This window comes from Thunnus albacares, chromosome 1 (genome assembly GCF_914725855.1).
Source record: "Thunnus albacares chromosome 1, fThuAlb1.1, whole genome shotgun sequence".
Taxonomy (NCBI): Eukaryota; Metazoa; Chordata; class Actinopteri; order Scombriformes; family Scombridae; genus Thunnus; species Thunnus albacares.
In genome coordinates this window covers 2,366,558-2,391,830 of record NC_058106.1, presented here as the reverse complement: position 1 = coordinate 2,391,830, position 25,273 = coordinate 2,366,558, and the positions used below count along the sequence as shown (strand labels likewise).

Here is a 25,273-nt window from a genome sequence, read left to right as displayed (position 1 = left end):
AGTTTTCAGACCTCACTAATGCTCTTGTGGCTGAATGGGAGCAAACTCCTGCAACCAGGTTCCAACATCTGGTGGGAAGCCTGAAAGCAGAAGAGTGCAGCAGCAGAGTAATGCCAATGGTTTTGGAAAGGCGTGTTCAACTGTCACATATTGGTGGGATTTTCAGCTTTCCATGTACCTTGTTTGGGTGTCCGCACTACTTCACCAAGTCTGGGTTGGACATGTATTTGTTCTCAGTGGATAATAAATCTCATGGTGAAAACTGGAGCTGGAGAGATGCAGCCTGGCTTTACAAGGCTACGTAAATGTCAGGATAGAAATAGAATAATGCTAAATCCTACACCACTGCTCCAAGCCATTGATCTTCTCCACAACATTTATTTTCCACACTCATCATCATTTATGCCATTTAGAACTGTCAAAAGTTCAACATGTAAAACCTCGGCACAAGTTATTGGACTCAAACTGATAAATAGCCCCAAGCTATTCTGTCTCTCTCAGCCATCTCCAAGCTCTCACGTTGCCAACAACAAAAACAACACACCCTCCTGTCTGTGCTTAACCTCGGGGGCTAGGGAATAGACTTGATTATCACTACATGTTCAAAAACAGTGTTGCAAAGTGGCACATGGGTGGGAATTAATGAAACAGATTACAGTCAGGTGTAGACTGACAGGAGCTCTGAGGAGCAGCCCCCCGGCTCACAAAAATAGGATTTCCACTCTGGATGGCCAAACACCCAGTGATGTCAGAGAGCTGAGGAAAAACAGAGAGGAAGGTGGGGAGGAGTGTAATGGACTGATTTCGTGATGCAGCCAGGCAGGAGAGAAATGCCAGCAGCTCAGGCAGAGATCTGAAAATAAATCCTTGACTCAGAAATCCACGGTTTGTGAATGGGTGTTGGGAAGCAACAGCTATGAGAGGACACGTCACATCATCTTACTGCTGACTTTTAGCCGCTGCAGGCACTGAGAGTATTTCCGAGAGACAAAGACCAAGGCTATTTTAATCATACAGGGGAACACTGAGGGCTGACCAGGCTGATCTGAAGAACTCTGTCTGATAACTCTCTGGGTATTTGTGCACGTATGATTAGGGATGGGAATCGAGAACCGCTTGCACTTGAGAACTGGTCTCAAATTCTCCAATCCACTGGAATCGAATGCCTCCGAGCTTATCAATTCCTCTTACCGATGCCCAGGCATGTGATGTTGACGGAACGAAAAAGGCGGAACTCAACTGTGAGGGCAGCTCAGCCTCCGGACTGTCTACAGCACACATGCTAGAGTTATCTTTGGCTATCTTGTAATTCATCTACAAAAAAGGCAGCGGTTACAAGCATTTTTTTTAATTTAATGAGTAAAAAAATGACGTTTGCGAGATGAACATGACCTAAACTGTGAACTTTCTCCGCCGTCACTTAGAGACTAATGTTAGCAGAGCAGAGCAGCGATCATCAGTAACAAATGAGACCACTGGCCAACACACACTGCTGCATTAAACAGCCTAAACTAACTCTGAGGTGAGAAAAAGAAAAGAGAACAGAAAATAAGAAGAAAATAACTCCGTGCTCAGTTTGTTTCTTCAATGTCTTGGAAAACAGGGGCTTTCCCCGGAGCTAGCAGTGCAGCAGAGAGGCTGCTCTCCACTGCTGGAGACATGATGTTAATAACACTCCTTCTTCTGCTCATTTTGTTATTCTCATATAGACAGGAGACTGTAATTTATTAATTAATGCAGTTAACTTTTGGTTGTGGACCATTTAACATATCTACCAGTCATGTTTCATATATTCATCAGCATGCAAGGTTATTAATAAACAGTGGAGATAATAAAATAGTTGCATTGACAGTGAAACCCTGTGTAGGCCTACTTTTTTCCACACAGAAAATTGATTGGGAAATTGATAAAGAATTGGACTGATAAGCAGAATCAATAATGGCATTGGTATCAATAAAATCTTAACAATACCCTCCGTATGATGGTATTTGTAAGCAGTAAAAGAGAAAGAAAATAAATGTCTGTATTCATAATAGCATGCGTGCCAGTGTGTGTCAGCGTGAATGGGCTCAGTCAGGAACACACAGTCCTCCAGGATGCAGGCTGAGACTTTCCCTTGGCCCTGAGTCAGTCCAAACACCTTTCACTGACTCCCACACACTGCTCTAGGCTGTCTCAACCTGGCCTCTATCAGACTGGATGTTTATGTGCACATACACACATGCACACACACCGTAGACTCAGCCTTAACTCTCATGGAAGGGTTCCTAGAAATAAAGATGGTTTCAGTGTGTGATTTTAATCTTTTCAGGCAAATAGAAAGGCCAAATCACTATAGATTACATCTAGGTCGAGGAACACATTCACTACTGAGGCTTCAATAAGTGAAAGTGATCTCATCCTGAAGGAATGTCTGCGTTTTGTCAAAGATAGTATTACAGACATTAAAGTTAGAATCCTTAAGATTTCAGTCCTGGTTGACCTGTGGTTACTACTGGTAACAGCAAGTGTCTTTTAACAACACAGCTCCAACAGTTCAGTTGAAAATGATACATGTGCCAGCAAATGCACCGTGAGCAGCTACTCTGATGACAGAATTCAATAGAAGAAGATTTGGTATATCCATTTCCAGTGCAGCCAGATGGTGGACTGAGAAGATTCATCACCTGATGTTGTTTTCATAGAGTTGACAAATTAGGAGCAGACTCTGGTTCCAGCAGTATTTTTCCCCCACTGTAAATTCCCCTTTTCAAAGTTTTCTTTCAATGATTCTCAACATAGAAACAAAAGAGACGCCTGAATACTATAACAACGCTAGGTTTATGTTACAGGCATCAGTTTGAATAATTTCAACTTCGTACTAGAGAAATCATATTTTTCCCAAGACTCTGGCACGGCGGATGGCTCTAAGTGCTACAATACACATGAGCTACAGCAGCCTTTTCTATAGAGAAGAACCTATGCAAACTCAAAATGCTTCATTGATTCATAATGGGCCATTCATACATACAGTCTCAAAAGCTGGGACAGTGATAGGCTGCTATTCATTGTGAATGAGACCTAGCTTTGCAGTCTGGCAGCCCCCATTGACCTAGAGAGACTCAGAAAGCGCTCAGCTACACTACAGAGCAAAGCTGAAAGAGCCTCAACTTTATGCAAATGTCCTCTGACACAATGCGAGAGCCAATCACACTCACTTTGATTCCCATGGTAACGGAAGTACAGAGTTGTTTACTACTCCACTACATGAAAGAATGTGAAGAACCAAATGGAGGAAAAACCAATCATTGCAGTCTCCGGCGTCCCAATTCCATTTGTTGTGTTTAACAAGCTACCAGGACTTGAAAAAGAAAAGGAAACCAATTGTAAATGATGTGCTCAACGCAACACAAACACAGAGTTACAGATTAATGAGGGAGCAGAGAGTATGTCTAAGGGAGCAGAACACTTTGCCATAGTTGCTGAATTCATCCAAAATTGATGCATAATCTGAAAGCGAACTGATAAAAACTGCTGAATGTTTAATTAACAGAATCTTAAACCGTTTCAGCTGGATGTTTCAAACTAAATGCATCTTGGGAGTTGGAGTTAATGGAAAACCACAGTTTATTACAACTTATTTTTGTAACTCCGGCCACCAGTTGCTTGTAATAACATTGTGCTGTGACAACACCGTGACAAACCAAACAGACCAAATGGGGAAACCAATACTGGCAGGCTATGGTGAGTCAAGTACAGTAGGTCAAAGTTAACTGTGATGGATGTTTACAATGGACAGTTTTGGTAATAATTTCACATTCGTTGTAACCGTCTGTTATGACTGTCGTTAAGACTAACATGGGGGATTGTTTCCAACCTGTTGGATGGTCTGACTGCTCTTCTGTGTTTTTCAAGCTCTGCCTACACTTTGCATTAACATAAACCCAGGGCCAATCTAAGTGTGATTAAGTTTTTGTTATTCCAACATCTAAACTGTGAAAAAAGCTGCCTGATTGTGTTAAAGGTTACCAGAATTCATTACCATTTTAAGAAACTGATTCAGGACACTGTTTTACCTTTCTGTGTGAGTGATGTACTTGGACTGCTTGTTTTATGTGCATGGTCTTTTTCATTAATCAAGCTTATTTCTCGTTCGGTCACCTTTTGCTTTTAACCTTGTGGAACACTTTCCAACAAAGTGGTTTGTGTTTTAAGTCCTATACGAGTAAATAGGACTTAACGTGGCTCGCTATTTCAATTTAGAATGAAATTCCTTCAAATTAAGTGCTAAATGTGTCTTTGTGATTATTGTAGCCTGGCCTTTCTAAAAGATTTTGTTACAGCCTCAACAAGTGGCCTAAAATGTTTTACCGGCACACTGTTGAGAACCGAATAGAAGTAGAAAACACAGCTCAACTCTCACAGAGACTACTTTAAGCTGAAGAACCTTTCTTCAAGCTGACGCCTCCATCTACTCAGATGGAGATGGTGAGTGGTGGCTTCCTCAGCTTCTCCACATACTTTCTCCTCTCTCTTTTAGCATGCTCCAGCAAACAGGAAAAGTTTGCTGGAGTATGCTCTGTCCCTCTGTTTGCTCCAGCAAACAGAGGGACATACTTTTCATGGATTTTATTAAGTCAGTTATGCTGTGCAGCAAATACAACACAAATATCCCACAGAACAATCTTGGCAACAAGTAGCTTGTGAAACAATCTTGGCCACAAAGACTATGGAAAGGATGGCCTTTTTGCGGGCATGCCTGAGTGATCTGACATCACTTAGAGGGGGAAGAAGAGGTATTTTTTCAAATGAAATGTTCAGAGCAGGTTTAAGCCCTGGCTTTTGACTTGAAGGAGGCATTTTTACATATGTTCACCTCATGTTTGATAACTCTGACCATCTTTAATGTTATTATGACATTATAACAGTATATAAATGACAGAAAAACAAAAAAAAGCCTGTTATGTTCCCTACGTTTGTAATTTTATCTCAAAGATAGAAGCCTCCCTGTTTACCGATTATTGCCCTACATCTGCATCAGAGCTGCATTTTCAGCTGCACTTTCAGGTCAGTGGATCAGTTTTATACACCGGAATAGTAGAAGACAAGTAGAAACAGCTACAGTGAGCAAAAAGTTGAGGATGAAATCTGATTACAGATGCTCACAGCATGGCATGCTGCACCCCAGCAGTATAAAAAAAGTTATTAAAAAAATTATTGACTTTCTTCTTTATTAAAATAATGTGAGGCAATGAATTGTCTCAGCTCACAGTTTGTTTGGCTGTGAGGGATACAGAGAGCGGAAGGGCGATTTTACATGCCACAGTGCCACTGAAAGTCTTTCACACTTTCTCAAGAATGCTACAATTTGATAATTGTGAGTCAAAACCTGCAAGAACTGTGAGAGACAAACTGGTGGCCATAAGAGAGGTCTGGGAGAAGTGGGTGGACTGTCTGCTATAATGGTTAAGCTACATTTGGGTCCAAAAAAGAAAAGGTATAAATGCAGTTGCAAGAACAATACTTTCCACTCATACCTTGGGATGTTTGATTTGAAAGAAAACTTATTTTAATTCTAACTATTCTAATCTTTCATCTGTTTCACTCTGCAGATGTCTCTCGTTTTTCACTCTGCATTGAGTGTTTTGTCAAAGTGAGAGAGAGTGATGGTTATTTTGGGTGCTTTAACAGTGCGCTCTCCCTCATGCCTCTATGCGCTTTTTTTCTTCCTTTTCCCGGTTGATGATCATGGAGGCTGCTGTGGAAGTTGTAAATGAAAGTTGTGACAACATTTTAGGTGCAAATTCAAAAGGCTTATCTCTGACTGGTCACCGCAGTTACAGTAAAATCAGGTGCATCTACAGAGCCTCACCCCTCATTAAACTGATATAACAGCTACATGAGTCTCATGTCTTACCTGCAAGACTTGTGTTTTAATGCTGTTGTTCATTGTTTGTGATGTGCAAACATCAGAAAAATAAAAAGCTTGCGTCCTGGTATTAGTTCAGTTATAAAATCCAAAGGCACCGCGGAGCATCTCTCTTTACAGCGCTGCCAGCCGGAGAGTCAATCACACTAGACGGTAGAGGAGGAGACGACTGAGACACTGGTGTGTACCTGTTTAAACAGAAGTTTAACCGACTTTGCTGCATTTAACATTGCAGCTGAGAGCGTCACAGCTTGGAGCAGGAAACACAGTCACTCTGCATCGCACTGCTGACCTCCGCTTCCATCAACTCCATTTGGAAAGACAAACAGCCAATGAGGAAACTCCAACACACACCAGCCGACCAATGTAACTTTATCACTCACTCAGGCACTCACAGACAACCGTGGTTATAGGGCTGATCCGTGGCCGGTCTAGCCAAAAATAGAAGTCTAGCATTTTGTAGTTGAATTCCTCATTGTACAGTATATAAGAATACATCACTATGAAATATATTACTAAAAAAGTTCTGCTATTGTTTCCCTTCAATGATGATGTATTCAAAACTACTTTCTGCACATTTCTGCTACTTTTTTAGACTATACAAGTGCTATCTCTTGCTAAAAAAATGTACCTTTAGCAATTACAATAATAATAATAATAATAATAATACTAATAAACCTCTACTTTAATAAAGAAAGCAATTATGAGAGGTGTGTTGTAATAAAAACAAGTGGTGTCCACTGATTAAATGCAGTCTGTCTGCACTGAGAAGAGTGAAAACCCAAATATTCACAAAGTTAGTGATGAATGACAGGTTGTTTCTTCATGCAAAATAGATTAGGGGTTTAAAATTGAATTAAGCTGATTTATTTTCAAATCATTTTTGACCCTTAGGACAAGGGGAGTATACAGAATTTTAAGACTACACAATTAATAATGTTTCATGGACACTGCAATTCTGAAAATATTGCTAGCAGCAGTTGTTGGTTGATTCAAACCATAAAGCTGATATTGGATCTTTTTACCTAACATAGCATGAGGCCTTGTAGTCAGTGAAAGCAGAAGGAGGGTTCATCTTTGTTAGTTCTGCCTTGTTAATTGATGGAAATTAAAGAGGAACGCCATTTTAAGAGTTCATATGCAATCATACTACAGAAATCTTGTTTTGAGTACAAGGACACAAACCCTTATTGGTATCAAAGTCAGTTTCAGATGTATGTTTCCAGATGTAGGAAGGTACAGTGTACTTTTCCAAGTTTTGTCTTTCCCAGGATCGAAATTATGTGATTTTTAAAAAATGGGCAGCATTCCCCTTTAAGTTAAACCACATACCAATTCCAAGAATAAACATTTAGTTACAGCATTATGGGGGCAGTAAGAGCCTATGAGAGCCTAAAGGCTTTAGAAGTGGGCTTATGACCCACTTTCCCAGCCAGTGGTCACTTCAATTACAGACAAGGAAAATGTGAGTTGGGAAGTTTACTCTCCTCTACATCAACAGCTACTCTCAAAAGATTACTCTCAAACATGTCAAAGAACACTATGGACTACACTGTATGTTAATGGCTAAAATTGATTAGTATGAGACCTAATGTTAATAGTAATAGATCTGAATTTTAACTGCACTGATGTCACATGTTTATAACATGTCATAGGATCTCTCACCTTGGACCTTGACCTGGTTGGGTTTGCAGGTAGTGCAGGGAAGCAGGATGAACTCTTCAGCCTGGTGCATGGAGTAATCAGTACTGGCCACCACCACCTTATCCCCGGATGCCCAGCCCTCTGGTTGGTCAGCAAGCTCCAGGATGCTGCTATTGGACATCATGTCAATAGTAATGGAGGCCTGTGGACGAACTACAGGGGGAGACAGTAAGCGTTAGGGTTTGAAGAATGCAGCATAGCTAAATTCACACAGGCCAGGCACACACAGCACTAGCCTACATTGAGAAGGTCAAACCCCACCCATGTACACAATGCATGTGTGCATATTTAAGACCAACACTCATTTCCAACATTTTTGTTTGGCAGCACTGAGCAATGTGGTTAACAATATTTTTTATATTTCTAAGCCTTTTAACTGAATAACTTTTGACTTACTGTATGTCATGTGTGAGTGTAGGATCACAACTGGAGATGCCTGCCTGAACTGGCTTTCATATTTCCATATTTTAAAGTGTTCTCAGATTCTTGTGTTTCTTTCAATAACAATATCTTAGGCCACCTCCATTCATGATCACTTGGAGTGGCTGCTTTTCAGACGTTCTTCTGCCCATTCATGTCCTCCAGCTCCTTCTGGGGAATCCCAAGGTATTCTCACTCTTGATGGGATATATAATCCCTGCATTATTCTGGGTCTGTCCCAGGGTCTCTTCCCAGTTGGACATGCTCGGAAAACCTCTCAGAGGAGATATGAAGTAAGCGCCCTTATCAGATGTCCAAACCACCTCAACTGGCTCCTTTCAATGCAGAAGAGCATCGGTTCCACTATGATCCCTTTCTTGGCCAAGGTAACTCATTTCACTGCTTGTATCCACAATCTCATACTTGAGGTCACTACATTGGTTGGAACATTGATTGATCTAACCCTAATCAAGAGATGCAATCATCTTTACCATAAGAGTTTGGTACAACAACCACATTAATACTGGCACAGCACAAATCTGTCTGTCAGTCCTGCGTTACATCTTACTGTTATTGTGTGTTTTCTTGTGAGATACAAAGAGAAACAGTAGACATGGTGAGTTTGATGTTTTGATACAAAATACTCAGACATGTACAAACCACGCAGCAACCTCTGGGGCTGAAAAATGAAGCCAATGTGGAAGTGGCAAAAACCTGCATTCTATCTAATAGCCATCACGGGGCGACTCCACTGGCAGCAAAAAGAAGTCCAATTGTATGGAAGTCTATGAGAAAATGACCCTACTTCTCACTTTATTTATTACCTCAGTAAACTGTTTCCTAATGAGTTTATGATCTCAATTGCTAGTTTCAAGTCTTCTTCAATACAGCATGATGTTCATTTTGTAAATTATGGTATTATGGTCCAATTTAATTTAAATTTGACTATAAAGCAGGGTATGCTTTAGGGCGTGGCTACGTCGTGATTGACAAGGCGCTACCACGGCGACAACGTTGCTTACGTAATGTAACCGTTGCATATAGGCGTAGCTGCTGCTATTTCACAGTGTGTTTTCATTTGACTAAAGTTAATTGAACATTGTGGTTGCCTAAAAAAGTCTTGTTCAGCGTTTGGTTTTAATAAAAGACCTATCAATGAGTTGGATTACCATAGATTGTAAATGCACCGTGCTAACAGAGCTAGCAGCTAGCACTATGGTCAGCTCACACAATGTCTACACAGACTGTGTAGCAAAAGCAGCATATTAGCAGAGCAGCAGCAGCAGTTTCAGTCCTCCATCTATACAGGATGGGTTCAGGCACAGTACTGAGAGTAAGTCACCTGTGTTTCAGCAGTGCATAAAGCCCTACACACAATCACTTCACTTCACAGGCACATAAAACCAAAGAAAAGAAGCATAAAAATGTCCTTCAGGTTGCAGTTATACATGTTGAGCATGAGTGAAACACCTGTGTAAACAGCTATATTGATTAAAATAGAGGTGTATCTGTTCATGTCTCAGTGACATGTCTCACTTCACATTGAAGGGAAACAGGTTTTCCTAGAATGAGTGGGCATACAGTTGTACTATGACATCTTTTGCGTGCAAGGCAATTGTGGAATGATGTAAATGGGTTGTACCCATTGTAAACTTTGACAAAGATAACACCAACACTCCCGAGAACTCTCTGCATAACACAAACACACACACACACACACACACACAGACAAGCCCAGACAGAGTCTGTGGTATCTCAGTGTGGATGGAGCAGCGTCTGTGAACTCTGAGCTGACAGTGTTTGCCTGCACCATGATATGGGCTCCATGCATTCCAACCATAGCAGCCTGCCCACACACACAACACACACTCTGCAGCACAGCCAGAGAGTGTGTGTCTGTGTATATATACATACACACTAAAAATCACTGGGTCAAAATGTACCTAATATGGGTCAGAACAACACCAACACAACATTGGGTTAATGTTACCAAGAGAGCCACTCAACACTTTTTTTGACCCAGTTTTAATGTTCTTATCATATTACTGTAGCGTTAACTAATGCTTATTATAATCTATTCTACTCTTTTTAAACGTACGTGTCACAGCATGTTATTAGGTTATTGGTTGTCAATAACTTGTGCATCTTTTGCAGTTTTAAACATCATATGCACATCATTTTGTACAAGTAACGATAAATTTGTGGCACTTTTAAGCTAAAACTTGAGCTTGGTGTGTTTAACACTGGGTCAAAGTAACCATACTTTAACCATATTTCAGGTTGGGTAAATAACTCAGTGCTCCCATTTAAAAAGCATAGAAGTGAAAAAACGCTCATACACATACTGTAGTCACAAACATACACACAGAGACTGACAGTAAATGACAAACTTACCAAGTTTTCCACAAAGGAATCGGACTCTATAGTTGCGACAGAGGCCATGAGCCTGGTCCTTGTTGAGGCAGACAAAGCCATAGTCCTTGTCATTCTTGTGGATAACATCTCCTGTCTGGTTGGAAGGTATGCCATCATGAGTTTCAGCCTGGACAAGGTAAAGATGGATTATAAAATGAAAACAAGGTACTATTGATAACACCAATTTCCAACATGAAAACATTGTTGTTAAATTTTGTGACACACCAATGGTATGAGCCTTTTTGCACAGGTGTTACCAAGCACATTAACAATGGACCATGAAACTGAAGCAGCTAAATGGAATTCAGCCATCATTCATTTTATTAATTACACCTGTGTTTTTCCTATTGTCACATGTTAAAATGTTTTCTCTGAAAAAATGCCTATTGTGGATAACAATGTTCCTCAAAATGAAAGGAACACTTCAAAATGTTGGGAAATATGCTTGTATTGTTGCTGTGTCAGCTGCAATGGATATTGAGAAGTTGTTTGTCTTGTCTTGGCAGTTTCCGTTATCTGCCATACTAGTCTAGGTTAACTTTATTGCTACTGCTGGTTGCCATTTCTCGCTGGAATTTCATGTATCATGTTGGTTAGCTACCGAGCTGTAAGATATCTATAAATTACTTGCTGTAAAACAGCTGTGGTAATGAAAGGATGTGAGTCCCATATCCAATCCAGTTTCGACAACATTTTTCCACATATGAATTCACTGCTTACCTCAAAATTGCTCTCTTATATGAACATTATACATGGGACCTATGACAGCTTTACTGCTGCATGCTTGTAGAAACAGTGTTCTTGTGCTTTCCAATAGATTTCTCTTCATAACAGAGCTGATGGCAGTGGAGAGGCCAGCAGAAGCTGCCAGTTTCCCTTGTTTTTATTCAAAGGTTCATTTAGTAAATGATGCCAATGTCTGAAAATGTATGTGGTAACAAATTACTGACAATTCTGTACATGCTTTTTTTCTGATAAACCTCTCCCAAAAAAAGTAATAAAACTATGACCTGTTGAACTTCAGTACCCTCAGTGTTACAATTACAGCACAAAGTCTTGGAACAACAAGAGGAGAGTGCAGATGTTCAGCCTCAGGCACTGAGAAACTCCACATTTCCTTAGGATGGTCAGATAATCCAAAACAAATCACAACCACATTACGTAACATATTGGAACGAGACAACAAAAAACACTTGGTTGCTAAAATTAGAGATCCCACAGAGGCAAATTAGACAGTAAAAACTGCAAACTGAGGAAAACTTTGACTATGTCCAGATTCAGCAGGAAAATGATGACACATACAGAGCTGACAACCCAGAGAGGAGAGGGCTGTTCTCACTAAATGTATAAGAATTAAATAAATTTGAACCTACCTACTATATGGTAAAAGACAGCCAGAAAACTATATTTCCAACAATCTATTGGGAATTGTTTTTAATTTTGCAAAACACTCCATTAAGAGATCAAGAGAACAAGAGGGAAGATTGTAGAACATACAAAATAGATGCAATAAAGGTAGCAAATTGATCAAGTTATATAGCTGCACAGCGATCATAAAAAAGGGCAGCTGCAGGCTACAGCAGCTATTCTTCATTGTAATGGAATGGGTGTTGGAGGTGGTGTGGGCAGACCTGGCACTACTGCTTATCTTCATGAAAAGGAAAACAGCTGCTGCGTTATGGTGCCAGCCTGGATCCACATTCACTGACTGCAGCCTTGCCATGTCCCAGCAGCACAGTAATAGCAGGCTGGCTCAGTGCTGCTGAGTAGTTAAGCAGTTAAGCTTAAACTGTTGTAGGAATCCAACAGAACATCAGCATTGCTGTTTCTTCAGCAGAACCTATAGATATATTTTTGATCAGAGAGTTGCTTTATGGCTTCCTCTTCCTTGGTGTGAGATTTGTTATGGCAGTGAGAGAGTGTGAGACGGAGCCTGTGAGAGAAGGGGGAGAGTTGGCAACCTTCTGGTCACGATAAGATCAAGACTTGACTGAGTGAGTCACTGTTGTTGGTCCAATAATGCTACAACGCTGACTGCTCTTAGAAATACAATTTCCCCTTTTCCTGACAACGGACATACTTTGGTGTTCAAGAACAGACCAACAGACAGTCAACAGATGATACTTTGGCGTATCAAATTCAGATGTGCACGTGATCATTGTGCTAGCATGCTGCTAGTTGTTGTTGTGTTGGTTTTTTTTGCAGCTTTATTCTTATTGATCTTTTCTGGCAAAAAGAAAGGGCTACATGATAGTGTATAGGAACAACATATGTTATAGGGACATACTCTATATGTAGGCCATTTTTTTCCAGTATTTCACATATTGATCATATCATAGTCCTAAAGATTCTATATGTAGAATTGTGAGGAAATTTACATGTTTTAATGTTTTTTTATTGCCAATGAGTGAACAGGTATTAATGTCACATAAAAAATGAAACCATCCCCAACTTTCTCGGTCGTCTGTAACAGCCTGTGGACTGATTTCTATGTGAAGGACCCGGGCCAGATTTTCTGCAAAAATCAAACGGAAGTCACGTTTTGCACACTCCTGAGTGCATTGCCTTTCTCCTGCTAACGTCAACAAACGACCTGCATAACCCATTGATGTGCTGTAATAGCTGGATAGGGCTAATTTTTCCCAGTGGCCAAAATCCCCCTGCAGCCCGAAAAGCATTTTCCCAAAAGACCACCATTGTAAAAAAAAACGTCTGTAAAACTGTTGACAGGACACCTCGAACTGCAGACAAGGTCGATTATGACTCTTTCTACTATGAATTTTTGATCCATGGAGGTTTTATATTTGTAAAAGTTTCCTCAAGCCAAGAAAAGTGATTTTAAAATCTGTGACGTCATCACAATGCAAAGTCTATAGGAAACCCGGAAGATAGATTTTTTTTTTTGGCGTATGCATTAGCCGAGCAATTCTAATTGGACTAAATGAATGCTGTTTTAGTCCAGTATCCAGCTCTTATAATACATGGCATAACCACACAACTACACAACAAACAGCGTTACTGACTATAAAACCCTGCAGATGTTAGCTCTCCAGCTAATGAGATGGCTAGTTGCCTCCATCAACCACTACACATTTCACAACAAAACAACCCTACAATGACAAGTCACCCACCTGAGCACACACAGCTAAAACATTATTAGCAGAACATAACTAACCCCTTTTGTTTTTCCTGTTGGTGGTCAAAAGTTCGTAATAAGCACACATTTCACAACAAAACAGCAGTGCATTGCGCCCCAGCCACAACTTGTTGCTGCCCGGACACAGCCTGCTGCTTGCCGGAAGGGTTGGTTGATTAACGCATATTTGGGCGAGCTGGGTGTAAGTGTAAGTGAGGAAAGACATCACCTTCAATAGTCTCATTTTCACTTGTAGACTTGCCACACATTTATCCCAAGAAGTGTTGCAAAAGTCAAAGCGTAAATTTGTGACGCGAGAGAGCACATTTGTGAAGTTGCAGTGACCGATTCAAGAGACTCAAGTAAAAAAAACATATATATATATGAGTAAATGTTGGATTACAAGCTTGCAGCTGTTATTGTATTTATGTAAATATCAATCTACACATTTGTGAATATTTTTCTGTGACTTCACATTCAGATATTCAGATTCAGGATATTTTCTGAGTGAAAATTTCAACATACAAGTTCAGATTTTTGCTCTACAAGTTCTCACATTGTATTCTACAAGTTCTCAAAAAGAAGTCTTCAAGCTCTCACATTTTGAAACATACTTACCTTCATAATAAACCTTACGACTGAGTAATTACACTATACAACACACTGAACAGTAACTGCTGGAGTTCTGGAGATAGAGAGAACTCTACTCCCGAAAATCCTGAGACCACAAAACTGTTGGATGTTCTTGTACCAAAACAAACATAGAAACAACCAGCTGCTTGTACTGTTTATATGCAGTGCAAAAGGCAAAAAAGGATAAAAAAAATAGAGAGTTTGGATGAGATTCTGGATGAAGAGGCATGGGTAATGTGGACTGTAGAACCTACAGAGGGAACTGAAGGTGAGCGAACTTCAGGCTGAGATAGGTTGTGGTAGGTTTTTGATTTGATGTTGTAGAGGTGTTCATTCTCTTTACAGCTTAATCAGTATTTCAGCTGCACTCACACCGAAAACCTTTTCTCGCCATTTTCCCCTTCTTTTTTTAATTTACCCTTAATTTATCCCTCAGGTGACACGTGATTTGCAAATATCAAACATTTTTTTAAAAATCTATATGAGAACAACTAGCAGCCACTGGACCGGAAGAGTTCAGATTAGCTTCTTTACATATCACACACTAACTTGGACCCATCAGTTGTCATGCCCAAATTATATTCATAATTGGCTCAACAGTCGTAATGCGTGTCCCTGCCTTATAATAACAAACAAGCATATTTTCCCAGAGAGTTTGAATGTTCCTTGAAGCGCAGGCCTGTGAAGAGAGCTAGGACTGATGAACTGTAGACAGCTGATGTTTGGATGTTAAGACATTAGAATGCCAGATGCATCTAATTAGTAGATTTACCACTGTTTCATCTAAAGATGAACCTGAAATAATTTTCAAATATTTCACCTGTGCAGTTTGCTAGAAACAGACGTCACCTCAGGCTGTCTAACATTTACACAGATGAATCTGGAGGAGCTCTGTGTAAAATGAGTGATAAATATTATCCTCAGCAAAATCTTTAAGCTTTACAGTTTCTGTTGATAACCTAACTGTGCTGTTTCATATCACTTCAGAAGAACGTGATAATTACCCAGTTGCCAGCATCAGCAGCTCTCATCTCTGTGGCTTGGAGACTGCATTTTGCTATCAGTATCTGTGATCAGCAGACAGGGTATCTGTGGGACTCATATGCATATATGCATGAGCGTTTGATGAAGTAAGAAGAGATTTACCTGGATGTCCAGTGGACTGCTACACAGTCGGTCTGGATAAGCCTCATGCAGGTCCGATAGTTTCTCCCAGTCTCCAGATCCTCTCTCATCATCCCTGTCAAACCATTCTGTCCACTCTGCCTCTGTGGGACACACACACACACACACACACACACACCAGTAGCTCCCAGTTCAGTGGTCAGACAGCTAAGCGGTAGATATTACAATAATCTATGTCAAAGCTTTGACTTGTAGTCCATTTAGTCTGTCAGAGAACATTTGTAGCAGGGTAATTGAAGGGCTCCCATTATGTTCTCTGTCTGGCTGCCACAGCGGGGGACATGCAATTGACTACTGTGGGCCTGAATTTCAGTCTGAAGCCCCACACAGTCAGACTGCCTGAGAATGTTTGTGCGAAGCTCTCACAGCTTCTTCCACTGTGTGTTTATCTGCAGGCATGCGCACATGTCCATATATGCATGCTGGAGAGTGGCAGTTTTATTAAAAGAGCTGCTATCTGACGGGAGATGAGAAGCATCTAATTGGAATCAGCTATGAAGCAGTGTTGAAGGAAGGGTCGATAATGGTAGCATGCCAGACGGCTGGGACTGAGGCAGACGTATTGATGAGAAGATGATGTGGTGATGATACCACCAAGGCTGATCAATTACAGCTCAGGAAGAATTTAAAGAGACCAAGTGAGATGATGAAACACGTGTAGGAGTTTTGTTTGCCTGTGTATGTCTGTGTGTCTGTATTTACTAAGGTCCTGCAGTTGAAATCACAGCCTGTAACAACCACCATACTGTCAGGCAGAAAATAAGCTATTCTCAGTCCTGCTACCATAAAGATGCATTACACTGACTGCTTCAGTAGCTCGCTTCATGTTAAGTGATCTTATCAAAGATACTTATTATGCCAGACCATTGACTGTATATAAATATGGACGTCATGAAAGCTCCCCAAAAATGAAGCCAAAACATCTCGATCGCCCCCTGGTGGCTGGCTGCAGTATACGTCATAAGTCCCGCCCCCTCTATGTTAGCAGATGGGACATGAGCCAAACTAAAAACTTAAAGTACACGTTAATTAAATTTTTCCCAAAGATGGTTTCTGTCATTTTAGGTAGTTCTTATCACGCTGATGTTTGTCGAAGTGATAATTTTTCTGTTCTGTTTTTAATTAGTTTGATGATATAGAAAGGGGGCGTGGCATCATGATTGACAGCTGTGACAGCCACTCTCTAATCTCTGTTAGATGACGGGACGGCTGAGGGGGTGTGTCCCACGGGCCGTCATTCCGCCATGTGACTCTACTGCGTATACTGCGTGGAAACACTTCGTCCATATTTCTATACAGTCAGTGTGCCAGACTTGTGAAGTCCAAACCTAGAGTTAAATTTCATCATATTCCAACTTCAGAGATTTATTGGTATCAGCAATAAAAAGGCTGTGGTGGGAAAAAAAACTATTAGCTCCTATTAGCTCACTACTATGTGAGCTAATAGGAATTGATAATGAGTCCCAGCATAATATCCTGTCATTAAATGATTGTGCGTGTCAAGAGTAATAACATTAACTGATGTGAAAATGTATCAGTGGATTCACAGTGAGGAGTGGCATCCCTTGCTAACCCTGAACCTAATAATGTATACTAATTAATGCTTAAAACCCAACTCTGTCCACCCAACCAGCCAAGGCAGAAGGCCTCCACCTAGAACCCAGTTCTGCTTGAGGGGGAGTTTTTCCTTGCTGCTGTCTCCAAGTGCTTGCTGATGGGGGAACGTTGGCTCTCTGTAAATTAAAGAGTACGGTCTAGACCTGCTCTATGTGAAAAGTGCCCTGAGATGACTTTTGTTTTGATTTGATTTAAACTGAATTAAAACAGCAAACTAATTTTTAAAATCTATCAGTGATGCAGCCTGAGAACTCATAAAATACACATAAATACGCCATCCCATGCGTTCACGTTGGTTCAACAAATTGCGAGTGTGTTGAAGTGAAAGCAGCAGTGTAGTGCTAGTCTTAATGTTTTTTTACACTTTGTTAAAGAGGACATTTCAATTGACATAAAAAGCTTTTTAAAAATAGATTTTGATGACCCAATAGATGAAATACACTCAAAAAGGTCAAAGGGATTCAAATCGTACCAATACTAAAAAAGCTATTTATAATAGCTTTTTTAAAATTGATCATTTTATTATTTGAATATAATGAAACACAGTAAAACTCTATGATTATTGGTGGCACACCACAGGGTCCATTGTTGAACTGATCTAGCATCTAGCAACAGGGAAACTTGATTCTAAAAAAAAAAAAAACTGTAAATGTGTCAAGTATCCACTTGATATGACTAACTCAGACTGCTGAAGCCTCATATAAGCTTCACATCAACTTTTAAATGACTGTGTGCACACACTGTGGATTTTGGCCTCCATCACTTCCATTGAAAACACATTTGAAGGGGATCTTTTGATAGCCAGTATGAACAGGAGGAATGATTACAGTGAGGAAAACCTCTCTCACTGTTCATATGGACACCTGACTGCTGTTTTAAGACGCACTTAAAACAGTCACTTCGCTCAATAAAACACATACATGTTGTACAACACTTCCCAGCATTATTGTGCTTCTGTGCATGTGTGTGTGAGAAGAGTTACCTTGCACCCACTGGCTGCTGGTGGTGATGGTAAAATGCTCCCCATAACTCCAATGGAAAACACGAGAGCTCCGGGCCTCTGAGGACGCCTTGGTCCCTTTTAAAAAAAACACACACACACACACATTATGGAAATTCTGTTAAGCCGGGTATACACTGTGTGATTTTGGGCTGTCCCAGAAGAGAGATGACCAACGTGAAAGAAACTTAAATTTAAAATATCCATCTCACAGTGTGACTGCTGCTACGATCTATGTCTAACCAACCAACAGGAATGCAGCATGAAATGATGCACTGATCAACGTGACACTGGCACTAAACCCAGTGATGGAGGTAAAACAAGCAAAAGAAAATGTTTGGGATTCGAGCAAAGAAGAAAATCTTGTTGAGTTGTAGCAGCGGAAGCCTTGTTTGTATGATGTGTCCTCCACCTGTTATCATGACTGCGCCAAGAAGGACATAGCATGGAAAGCTTTATTCTTGCTTTATTGTTTACCACTATAGAGGTGCAGAGGGATGACGCATGCTGATGACGTTTTCTTGTATATTGACTGTTGTAGCCTACGATTCAGCAGGTGTCATCATCGTACAGTCTACATACATCAAACTTTATGTTGTACCCAAGGTTAGTAGATCCATGTTGCACAGTTTAGCTTGCAAACTTATAAGATTGCTGAAATCTCACAGTCTATAGGTGCCATTATGTAACACATCATGTAACACAGTCCCAGAGGATCACTAGAACATGTAAGCTTTTTTTCTGAATGTTGTAGAGAGCGAAAGATCAGGCAAGAAGCAAAATTTAGAAGGGGTTCCTACCTTGATAGACAGCGTGATCCTCCACAACAGAAGAAGCATCACCTTTCACGACTATAAAAGTCCAGGGATGCCTGTAGGCGAAAAAGAGAGGAGAGATGAAGCAGGAGAAGGAACAGGAAGAACCAGACAGACAGACAGAAAGAGAGACAGATGAAGCCGGAAAATGAAGAGGACAAACAAATAGAAATGTGAGGAACATCTACAATAGACTACACACACACACACACTGTATGTCCAACCATGGCAATTCGTGAAATAGTCACGAAATTGAACCTAGTGATTCGTGTCCACGGACATGAATTTTCCAATTTTTTTTCTTGCCACTCAGCACAACTTTCAAACTAATGTATTTCAATAGGAGTACCTTTCATGCCTGCAGCACTTTTTCTCTGGACTCAGGAGCACAGAGGATTTTTTCTCAGTTGTAATTTATTTTTAAACTATAACCACTATATTACTCAACATTTAGTCACAGGATTTTATTCTTATTTTTATTTCTTTATCAGTCCTGTGCCAGGAAGTATTTTCCTCCCTGCTGATTTTAATGATATCCTCAACAACGCTCCAAAAGAATCACTGAAGGGTCCTTGATAGTGATGCAATACAGCAAAATGATGGGTTAGTGTTATGGCCATTGGTTTTAATTATTTCATCTTCGATTGTGATAAATCAAGTTTTTTTTGTCAGTTTTGGACAATAGCAGAAGGGGCTACATTAGCCTACCCATGATCCTCAGCGACTGTTACTATGGTGAAGACACCAGCTAAAGCCGTGACATAACATATATTCAGTATAACATTATATATAGTACTGCAGATTGGTGGTTACAATCAGGAACAAAATACTGAGTACAGAGACAGACAGACAGATAGATGCCTACATTTTTGGGGGGTGCGGAATAACATTTCTAGCAAGAAATATAAAATTTATTTTCATAACATTCGTTCAGTGAATGTATATGATATTTAGTTTGTCACTTGATACAGGGATTCTTGCAGGCTTTCTATCTATTGCTATGGTGGTTGCTATGACTGCTGCTATGACTGAAACCATGTACTTTCATGATTTTGGAACAATTGTCTTTGCATTGTGTATGATGTTCAATAAAAAAACATGGATTTTAGAGTGCCCCAGGCATGAATTGAATTTGAAATCAAATTCCCTTCAATCCAAATTCATAGCTTTGCGATTAGCTGACCAGAGGAGATCAGTTTCCCCCATAGTGAATGTAGACTTTTCAATGTATGTTACCATAGAAACTGCTCTGAGAGCAGGAAAGTTAGTCGTTAATCTACTGCAATTTTTAACATATTGGTAAGCATTCAGGATAAATAATAATAAACAAGCTGTTTAAACACAGTTTGAAGCGCTGCATAACTCCCAATGACACTGAACCCAAAACCTCATTTCTAGAATACTAGCTACATTACCTGAAATAAACCAACATCTTTACTTTTTCTTGTCATAGATCATCTAGATGCAGTGTAATTACCAGCTCGGCTTTACTAGATATTTGATATATGCAGCAAGTATATCATTTTATGACCATATATTTACAACCCTATTTTGCGAACCGGAAGAACTACAACTGTGGTGCTGATTTGTGTCAAGGTGAATGGCGCTGCTCTAGGGAACTGTAGTTTTTTTGTTTGTTTGTTTTTTAAATATTAGTGTTTTTCCTAATGTAGCCGCTTCTGCTATTGTCCAAAACTGACAAAAAATACTTTATTTCTCAGAATCAAAGGTGAAATAATTAAAACCAATGGCCATGACATTAACCCATGGTATTGGAGTTATCAAGGACACTTTCATGTTTTTGTGTGGAGAAATGTTGAGGATATCATTAAAATTGACAGTGAGGAAATTACTTCCCGCCACAGGACTGATAAAGAAATAAAAACAAGGATAAAATCCTGTGATTAAATGTTGAGTAATATAGTGGTTGTAGTTTAAAAATGAATTACAACTATGAAAAAAACAATACATCTTCTGTGCTCCCAAGTCCAGAAAAAAAAGTACTGCAGGCATGAAAGGTACTCCTATTGAAATACATCAGTTTGATAGTCTTGCTGAGTAGCAAGAAAAAAATGGAAAATTCATGTCCATGGACACGAATCACTGGATGAAATTTCGTGACTATTTCATGAATCGCTATGAGACTGGGTTGGTCTGTCAGCACTGGTGGCATTATATTCCTAATGATATTGACATAAAGATTGAGCAGCTGACACTCACACGTGGGGAGTGTGGGTAATTAAATGACCTATCCCAGCATGCATCAGTCAGGTAAAGACATATTGGCTTTCAGGGAGGAATGAAAGGCTCAGTGCATATGTGTGACTCCAGGTCTGTGTCTAAGATGTCACCGAGTATGTGTGAATTAAAGTGAGAGGTTGTATATGGATAATGTGCTGATATCAGCTGGTTTTGTGACTGACAGTAATCAACAGACAGGAAGAAGTTGAAGTTTATGACATCATTAATATTATTAATAATGTCCAAAACACTGAACAGTTAGAACCTCCACAGGTAAGTATCACTTCACATTACTCTTTTATTCTTGATGAAATTGGACATATGGATATTAAATATCACATCCTTTGAGAGATATGTTCCTGAAAATTCATAGCAGAGAATTTTCACAATAAAAATATATTGTCTCTTTAATATACAGTAGACCCACATGCTTCTACAGGAGATAATTGGATTTAATTTATTTATTGATAGTATTACCCCTATCAGCTCTTGAATGTGCATTTTTACCATCACCGCATAGTTCTTATGTATGGATGATCCTACTCATTTTTTCATTATATGGACATTCAAGAAAAACAACATACTGTATATATAAGTGAACCATGTACAGTATTGTATTTGTGTGAGCCACAGGAAGGCCTCATTAGTCAAGCATGACCCCATGAGCTTTAATAAACCTCCACACTCTTAGACCAGACCCTACAACTTAACACATTCATGTTATTGATTAAACCTGTGCTTTTTATGCTATGCATTTATCAATATGTCTGCTGTGAGAAAAGCCCAGAATAAGATACAGTATATAATTTAAAGTTGTTATCCCTAAGACAGGACTTTTTAGTAGCATTTAATGGCAGAGGCTGTGTATCTACCTACGTTACTAATATAATGCTGGTAAGTACCCACATCTAAAGGAGTGGACTAAACTAGTAAAATTGTAATCTTTGAAGAAGGTAAAATTATTTTGTTAGAAAGTTTGTTTGGGAAAGCATCAAGTAAAATATATAACAATTAGTCATACCTGTAAGTACTTAAGACAAACAGATGGCGCATTAGAGAGAGTTTTATCTAGCACAGCCTGCTAGTAGTAAAACCTGAAGTCCCGTATGGAAAAATAATATATAAACATATATACCCCTACAACAGTGACACTGTCATATATGATATATATATGGACACATATTGTAGACATAAACAAGTGGTTCAAAGTATAGGATGGTATAGATATAACACATACATGTTACACATGCAGTATATGTGCTATACATACATGTCAAATTAAAGGACCATATAATACATTTTTTATGTTTATAAATATGTCCCCCATACGTCCAAAAAATGGTGATAAACATGTCACATATATTACTCAACTATATTGCCTTTTTTAAATCTCTGTTTATGCACGAACATATCATAAACATTTACATTTATGTACATATCATAAATGTTGAATATATTGAAATCACATATGGTGCCTGTGTCCATCCATCAACTCTCAGAAAAATAATGATTCTTAAATGGTTCTTCAAAAGGCTCGGTAGTTAGTGAATGGTTCTTCAGGTATTTTATATGGTTCTTTGTAGTATGAACAGGTTCTTTATTCTTATTTGAGTTATTTGATGGTTGGTGATGGCATAAAATAAAAAAAATAGTTTCCATGGTTTGAGGCAGTTGGTTACTAACAGACTTTGGAATTGTTAATTAGTCAATGCTAAGTCAATTAAAAAAACAATAAAAATGAATACCAATAAAATAGAAAAAAGACTCCCAACAAAAATAAATACTGAATTTGTGACAATTTCTAACTCCAGCATTATTTGACCTGCTTGTTTTCTATCTTCCAGCTTTACACTGCTGATGACTGCAAATAAAGTATGTTCTTTTTCAAAATAAATATTTTCTGATTCTCTCTTAAAATAAATTGATCAAAGTAGTACAGTAGTTAAGACATCTTCATATTAGCTGATGTTGCTATATAGAACATAAAAAGTGGATTAAATAATAGTCCTGCATCCAATCTGCAATCTACCTTGAGAAACTTTACACAGAGATATGCACGTTTTTCTCCCCAGTGTGCCCTTTACTGGGGGGTCGCAAATCTGGATGAAGCCTTACTACTTTAAAAGAGCCGTTTCTTTATTTATCTTTACTTCAAATCATATAACAAACTGAAGTAGTTGACGATACACCTAACCACTGGAAAGTGAGCATAGCTCTGTGGGACTGAGAAGAGTACACAAAACAGAGAGATGCATGGCTGCCCAGTAGGTCTGCACACAGGCAGAAAACGAGCACCCCCTCCAACTACATCCTCCGGGAAAATGGCCTTCTGTGACAGTGTGACAGTCATCAATATCCCTGACCAGCTCTCTTTTCACCCAGTCTGAGCAATTTCAACGGCACTGGTGAGGTCAGGTTAGTATTTTCACTGCAATGTTTGTAGCTAATGTCAAAAATATGCTTGTTATGCTCTTTCAGATGTCTGTTCTTGAGTCTGTGCCAGTGTCTAACCAGTTAGCAGCTAACTAGCATGTTGTGGTAGTCAGTGCTCTATGTTAGGGTCAGTTGTGGAGACAAACACGAGGGTCAACATTCATTAATATTGAGGTAAAGTTAGCTAGTTCATTTTATTAAAAACACACATTCAAAAAGGCGAGTGTCTGTTTTGTCAGAGTTTGCTGCGTTAGCTAATTCACATTAGTCTAAATAAGCTAGCTGATATTAGCTGTCTGTTGCTGTTAGCATCTGACAACCAGTAAAATGATCACTAATTGTTTTTGGACACATTTAGGAGAAATTGCACTGGATGCTTAATGTTTCTGCATCAGTAATGTTCCATAAAAAATACTGCGATTTTGTTTGCTGTCAAATAACCACTTCGGAGCAGAAACCCTCATGTCTGTATTTTCTGTAGCTAATGGAATACAGCAAAGCATTTAACCTTGATGGTGCATTTAATATAGATAAAAATCAAATTTCATGGCACCTGACAAATGGTGTAAAGCCATGATAACCTAAATTAATGGTCTAAATTAAGTTATATTAAATATTTATAGGCTTTCGAATAGTTGAACATTGTGTGTTATATCAAGGAGGGGTCCTTGAGAAAAAGCTTCATTCTGTTAATTAAGCTTAATTATGTTCTTAACTCTGTTAAAAAGTGGTTATTGAGTAAAAATAACACATTTGTTGACTTTCTCTAACACTATAGCTTATTAAGGATTAAACAGTACACACAACTGTTGCTATTGCATAACTCCCATTCAATTTTAAAAAAACAGTCACATTTTTTTCATATCAGAACTAAAACAATTAAATGATAAACTAATTACTTGCTCGACAGGAAAGTTATTGGCAACAATTTTGATAAACTTTTTTTATTTGTTATATTGTTTAAGTCATTTATCACTCAAAAATGACAAAGGTCTTTGTTTACAGAGTCTCAAATTTGAGGATGTTCTGTTTTTCTCTGTACTGGATAATTGTAAAATGAATATCTTTGGGGTTTGGACTGTTGGACAGACTAAGCAAGATATTTGACAATGTCACCTTAGGCTCTGGAAACTTGCAACGGGCATTTTATAAGCTTTAAAAGCTAAACACTTTACAGGCTAAACAATTAAGTGATTTATCAAAAAATAACTGACAGATACATCTATGAAGAAAATAACCATTAGCTGCAAGCCCTAATATTAATTACTGTCATAGTTTATAAGACATTAATGTATAATTATAAAACCAAGCAATAATAACTCCATAAAACCATATAAAACTAGTTAAACCATGCAAAACACAACAAAACTAATAAAACCCAATGTAAAATGTATATAAATACTGATAAAATCCAAACTGAATAGTAAATTAAAACATGCAAATGAATAAAAACTCAGCTTTAAAAGAATGTCCCACCCTGACACATTCCTTTGTAAAAGTTTCTGTGTGGTTCCAGTGTTGTAGCTGAGCTAGTGGCTCTGCTATGAGGCTCTCTGTTGTGTGTGCCTGTGGGGGAGTGTCAGTACGTAGCCAAGAAACACATCTAACAAAATTAGTAGGCTTAACATTATTGCAAACACTTTGCAACATGACCCCAGTGACATTGGACAGTTTTTCCATGAGTGTACAATTAATGGAAACATTCAAATTAATGTGAATAAACAAACTCTGGTTTGATCGTTGGCTAGCTTGAACATTAGTTAGGC

The 25,273-nt window shown here is 39.0% G+C and overlaps 1 protein-coding gene across 2 annotated transcripts in view; it reads right to left on the bottom strand.

Annotated features, from left to right (window-relative positions):
- LOC122980001 (cell migration inducing hyaluronidase 1) overlaps window positions 1-25,273 on the bottom strand; it is a 220,264-nt gene that overhangs the window by 62,256 nt on the left and 132,735 nt on the right. For both annotated transcript variants that reach the window (XM_044347700.1, XM_044347778.1), the window contains exons 7-11: window positions 18,819-18,889; window positions 18,001-18,096; window positions 15,363-15,484; window positions 10,427-10,574; window positions 7,574-7,765 (exon numbers count right to left, since the gene is read on the bottom strand). In XM_044347700.1, coding sequence (XP_044203635.1) covers window positions 7,574-7,765; window positions 10,427-10,574; window positions 15,363-15,484; window positions 18,001-18,096; window positions 18,819-18,889 — 629 coding nt within the window. The remainder of the gene's footprint in view (window positions 1-7,573; window positions 7,766-10,426; window positions 10,575-15,362; window positions 15,485-18,000; window positions 18,097-18,818; window positions 18,890-25,273) is intronic.